This window comes from Arachis stenosperma, chromosome 1, assembly GCF_014773155.1.
Source record: "Arachis stenosperma cultivar V10309 chromosome 1, arast.V10309.gnm1.PFL2, whole genome shotgun sequence".
Lineage (NCBI taxonomy): Eukaryota > Viridiplantae > Streptophyta > Magnoliopsida > Fabales > Fabaceae > Arachis > Arachis stenosperma.
This window is the reverse complement of record NC_080377.1, coordinates 113,302,235-113,308,669: the sequence shown is the minus strand read 5'-3', so window position 1 is coordinate 113,308,669 and position 6,435 is coordinate 113,302,235. Positions and strand designations below refer to the sequence as shown.

The 6,435-nt window shown below is 34.3% G+C and overlaps 1 protein-coding gene across 1 annotated transcript; it reads right to left on the bottom strand.

Moving 5' to 3' along the window:
• Window positions 1-4,821: 4,821 nt before the first annotated feature.
• LOC130983559 (uncharacterized) lies at window positions 4,822-5,766 on the bottom strand. Its single transcript, XM_057907547.1, has one exon. It carries the CDS (start codon window positions 5,764-5,766, stop codon window positions 4,822-4,824), a length of 945 nt encoding a protein of 314 aa, XP_057763530.1.
• Between the last annotated feature and the right edge of the window lie 669 nt (window positions 5,767-6,435).

Sequence of the window (6,435 nt, the reverse complement as noted above, 5' to 3'; positions counted from 1 at the left end):
GTTAAGTATCAAACTTCGAGCGTAACACCCCCTAATTTTGTATAATATTTATCATCTAATGATACTAACCTGTAAGCATTCATTCAATGAATCCAACATGCTTGCATAAATTTCTGTATCTGGTTCTTGCAAGAAAACAAAAGAGGGAAAACTTCAGCACCACAAATGCCGTTGTAGAGCCTGGCCAGGCAAAATCCACCCAATATAACCTATATTAAGCTTGGTTATCAAATCCATGCCTAGACTAGGTCTCCTAAACTAACAAAAATGTCCATACTGCACTCACAAAGGAACACCTCAGCTTATATGATATTTAGAGACTGATCAACAACCCCCTAAGGGTTCAGATCATAATAAATTAATAACAACTTACTCATGCTGTAAAAGCCTAATGAATTCCATATAGATACATCCAAAAACAGATAAACTTGTATACGAAATACCTTATGTAAAGCGTCCACCAGAGCTGGGATAATACTGTCACTCAAAAACTTCAAATAAGATGCACAACTGTATATATTAGGAAATATGAACATGATTCACCTATTAAAGGACAAACAACAAGCACAATTCCTGTTTTGGCCAGTGCAGGAATCTGATAACACATCGACTTACCTCCTCCAGTAGGCATAAGACAAAAAAATCTCTTCCTGCACCAAAAGAGGGGGTGGGAAGGTAATTGGCATTCCATCAAAAAATGAAAATCCCAACTTATCCATTTACCAAATTCAAAGAACATGAGTTCATGATTTCAGATCCTTTTTTAATTTCTTTTCTTTCATATCCAAACCGTTTATCAGAGTAGGACACTGATATAAAACTTGCTTCATGTTCTTTACTTTCTTCTTTTTATATTTGCAACCAAAACATTGTTAAAAGAAAAGTGTCAAGATAATTTAACCAATCAAACTGAAAAGTGAGACCTATAAAAAAAATGCAGAATTCAATTTCCTATGATTTCTCAGCAACCAAACAGTAACGGAAACCAAAAAATAAAAAAAGGAGACATTTTTGCAAAAATAAACCTGAGAGAACAACACAGAAGCTTCACCAAAATGCCATCGCAGAAGCTTCACCAAAGCTTCCTTGCTGCACAGAGCCTTCATCTGGTTCGCATTGCCGCTTTTTGCGTCCCTCAACAGCAATACTGCTTTTCTCTGCATTTCAATTCCAACTTGGAGGGTGAAAAAAAATGCAAACAGAGGATCGATTAATTGATCACTCGAATTTGAAGCAGAGGATCTCGAGATATGTTCAATTATACAAAATTGATAGCAATTAACCACTAATCGGCACTGTTTCAAACCAAATTTCGAGACCAGAGTAAGACACTGCACAATAACGCATTTGGAATGAAAAATTAGCGAGAGAAACAAGGGATGGAGTTAGGGCTAACCTGGTTAGTGGAGTGCGAATAGATCAAAAGATTGAAGATCTATGCAACCCTATATATAAAGTGTTTGATTCGATTTGATTCGGTTAGTGGAGAAGCTGGTCTTTGCCGGAGAAGAAGTTACCAACGGAGTCAACTATCATTCCGAGCTTCGCTTCAAGCTTCGCCATTCAACAATAACCACCGAGTTTCCATCGAGTTGAGATGAGTTTCACGAATCGCTGCAGACGCGACGAGAGCGGCGGAGGAGGGAGTCTGTGCAACGCAAGGGATGACAGAGATAGATCCTGCGACGCGAGCGGCGACGACAGGGGCGGAAGAAGCTGGTGCGACGGAGAGAAGGAGAAAATCGGTGAGGGAGATTTGTGTGGAGTGTGAATGGATCGAGATAGTAGGAATATAACCAGGGTTAACTCAATATTTTCGACGAAAAATTTTAAATTACAGACGGATTTTTCGTCTGTAATATTTTAATAAAACGTAGCGTTTTGTTTATTGAATTACAGACGGATTTTCCGTCTGTAATTATTTTCTACCAAAAAAAATTAATTTTACCGACAGAATTATCGACGGATTTTGTTTTCTATCTATAATTTATGCTAATTCATTTTTTTTATTTTCCGACAAAAAAATCCTTCTGAAATTCCGTCTGTATTTCCGTGGGATAAAATCCGTCGGAAATATCCGTCTGTAATAACTAATTTTCTAGTAGTGACTAGTGAAATAGATAATAAGATAATGGCCTTTAAAACCACTAAAATTACTAAAAATCGCTGCTTTCAGCAAGCAAATTATGATAGTTACATAAACCGCCTCAATTTATAAATATAACGGCAATTTTGTAAGATTATCATTATGTTGATTCCATTTTATACCATTTTTTTTTTGTAGTGTTTCTAATCGCTACTGTTGGGCGAAAATTGAATGAATAACTACTATGAATTCTGAAATAAAAATTTTAAGACAAAATTAGATAAATATAAATTTGAAAAATACAATTTGAAAAATACACCTCAAATACAATTTGAAAATTTACTTTAAAGTTTAACTCAATAGAAATCAATATATGTGAAAAGAGATTATATTCTCCGTTGGGTTATCTCTAGAGAAAAGTCAAAGAAAGAATGAAATAATAAAGAGAATCTCTTGGCCCTATAATCATGGCTTGCTTACAAGGTAGTAGTTCCTACTATAATGGGCATCATCATTGGAAATCTTATTGACGAACAACTTTTAGCATAAATGTGATAAGGGTTGCACATGTATTTATAAGGATAAACAGCAGTGATAAAATAATCATTTTTTATGTTTTTTGTTTAAAGTCGATTACTTTATTCTTAACGATGACATAACTAAAACAGATTTTTTTTAATGAAAACAATCACGTAAATTCCAAATATATTTGAAGGCATCAACATTACATATTGTAAGTGATTATAAAGAATTATAAATTTATCGAACTAAATTTATAAAATATGATCATCTATTTAAAACATTCGTGATTAAAGTAGGTATAAAATGGAGTGACTATTACCTATATTTGCCTTATACCTAAATAATTATTATTAAATATTATCCATATTCATCACAAAATCCAATCAACAGTCCGCTCAAATTGGGATTTTATATTTCAGTAGTGATCAATAAAATTCATGGCTAAATAATTTTACCGACCAAATTCTAACTAAATTAGATATGCGCATTTTTTTTATGTGTTTATCGCCTTCGTTTTTTTTTTAATAAGGTTATCGTCATTTTCAACAATTTTTTTTTTAACAACGTTGTTATCAACTTCTTTTTCTTTTTTTTCGATCTTTTGTTTTTCTTCAATATTTTGTTTATCTTTTTTTTCTTCTCTTATATATGTTTAAAAAATTAAAACATAAAAATTTTAATTTATAACACAAAAATTTTAGTACATAACATAAATTTTTAAAAGATCACATACATAGAATATTAACATTCAACACTCTTATTTTTTTCAACATCTTCTTTATTTTTTTCTTTTTTTTATGTGTTTAGAGAATTAAAACACAAAAATTTTGATTCACAGTACAAAAATTTTGTTCATAGTATAAAAATATTAATATACAACACAAATATTTAAAGAATCACATATCTAGAATATTAAAATCTAATTAACAAAATATGTACAGCACAGAAATTCTGATATACGGTACAAAAAATTTGCTGCACATCGCATAAGTTATGATGCGTAACACAAAAATGTTTTAAAGATTAAATGTGTAAAATATTACATCCAACAAACAAAATATATACAATATAAAAATTTAAGTCTATAATACAAAAATTTTATATGCACAACACATAAATTTTTGAAGATTCACAATTAATTTTCTCAATTAATAAAATATATTTACAGTAAAAATTTATGTGTTATGTACAAAATTTTTATGTTATGAATAAAATTTTTTATGCGATGTATAAAAATATCTGTTATATTGATAAATATGCAATATATAAAAATTTGTGTATTAAGTGTAAATTTTATGTGCTAGGTTAATAAGTTATTGTACTTTATCTAACAAAAATTTCTATGCTAAAAAAAATATAAAAAAAATACAGTAATACATATACTTGTTTGTCTTTGTTAAATTTAATTAAATTTAATTATAAAAATACTTATACATGTAGGATTACTTCTCCCGAAATACACCAACATTTCTATACAATAAATAAGAATAGGCCAAAGCAGGAGGCCAGGAGATAGTGGAATTTGGACACAAACCTTTTCTAGAACTCATGCATGTGCAATTCAGGCTAAACCTACACTCTACCATATTAGTTAGGTGCATACATACGCGTCGATTAAATACTAGAGAAATATGCATGTATGTTGATTTTTATTCGTGCTAGCTAGTATTTTATATGATATCTTGAAGAACAACTTTATGATATTAATATCATCATTTCGTACCCGAGGATAAAAATCGTTAGAGATTGGTAATCAGTAATGACTAATGATATATCGCCTGGCAAGAAAATTATTGCATGATGCACATATATATGATTCTTAACCAAACTCATAAGCAGACTTCCGTTACTTCATTATATTCTTAGAGGCAGCGAGTGGTGTTATATTATTTGACCACGACTAATTAAATTTAGAATAATCAAATATGTTGATTAAAGAAGTGCATAACCTAACTAGCTAGAGAGCTTCACAGTTCACGAAATGAATTTTCGCTCCTTTTTCCTTTCCATGTGTGCGGCGAAAGTGTATGTGTATTCCCATTTTATATGTAAAAGGAAAAGTTCAGAGTAATCAGAGATTTTTTTTTGAAAGCAAATTGCTCAACACAATAGTAGTGGAGCCAAAAGTCATCCAATTCTCAAAAAAGAACAAACCTAAAAATAAAAAACAATAACCAAACTAAATCGTCCCCATGTCATCTTCGGCATAGCCATCAACAACTAAAGGGATCGCCATCGCTCCACTCTTTAGCACTATTTGAAGACATGTTGATAATTTCTTCAACTCCTTTGCTCGTTTGCTGAAAAACCCGTCTATTCCTTTCCAACCATAAGTTCCAAACGATCGCGGAGAAGCACCTCAACCGGTGATTACGCTCTTCCAACCTCCTCGGTTCCTCTGTCCAACTAATGAAGTGTTCTTTCATTGATCCCGGATAAGTCCAGCGTCGGCCAAAAGCTAAGATCCAAGCGCTCCACACCTGCCAAGCAAATACACATCCTAGAAACAAGTGACGTACATCTTCCACCTCGTTGTTACAAAGAACACAAGTAATATCGTCCTGGCTGATGATTCCCAACCGGCTCAACCTGTCCTTTGTATTCACTCTTCCTATTAGAACAAACCAAACAAACAGCTCCACTCTAGGCGGAACCAACCCCTTCCAAATAGTCCGGGTGAAGCTGTAACTAGTTACCTCCTCTGGGATCAGCTCCTCCTGCATCACCTGCACAAATGAGTTAGTTGTAAAAATACCTCGCCTATCATATTTCCATACCACTCTGTCCTCTCTGTTGTTAATTAATTTCACAGGTCTCAAAGACTCATGCAATGCACTCAGAAGTTCCAACTCCCATTGGAAGAGCTCTCTCCTCCATTGGAAACTCCAAACCCACTCAAACCCATCCCAAAAACCACACTCCCCTATAACAGATCCAACTTGATTTGAAACAGAGAAGAGCCTCGGAAAACGATCCTTTAGAGACCCCCCAACCAACCAGACATCCTCCCAAAACCGAGTCCGGCGTCCGTCACCAACCTCCATGGACAGGCCTGCAACCATCTTATCCCTTAAATGTTGGTTCCTAGTTTGTAGCTGGCAAATATCCTTCCATGGTCCCCCCTCTAGCAGGCAGTTCTTGTGTCGATAGTGGCTCATTGTGATTCAGATTATGACAGGAACATACGACCTTTTTTCACAGTGGACACTCTTCCTTTGCAAATCGCCACCACCATTTGAATAATAGCGCTGTGTTACGAACCATAGCGTCCCCAACTCCCAAGCCCCCTAATTTCTTCGGCGCCTGCACCACTTCCCACTTTACTAATGCCATTCCAGTTCTACCTTCTTCAGAACTCCATAGAAACCTCCTCTGAAGCGAAATCAATTTCTCAGCAACAGCTTTCGGCATCTTGAATAAGCTCAGATAGTATACTGGCAAACTGTTCAGCACTGATTTAATAAGCACCAACTTTCCAGCTTTGTTCAGCACTTTAGCTTTCCACAAGCTGAGTTTCTCCTCCACCTTGTCTATTATAGGCCTCCATGTCTTCACCCTCCTTGGATTAGCTCCTAGAGGGATTCCAAGGTATTTCACTGGAAGGGCATCTCCTTTGCAACCCAGCAAATTGCACATACGCTCGACCCATTGCTCCTCACAATTAATTGGAATCAGGCTGGATTTATCAAAATTGATACTCAGACCAGACATCAACTCGAAGACTCGCAATAGAATGAGTGAAAAATTAGCATTTGTGGTCACTAATTGTCAAAAGAATACTTTTAACAAGTAAAAAGTGTTAAAAATTATTATTAAGAATATTAGGT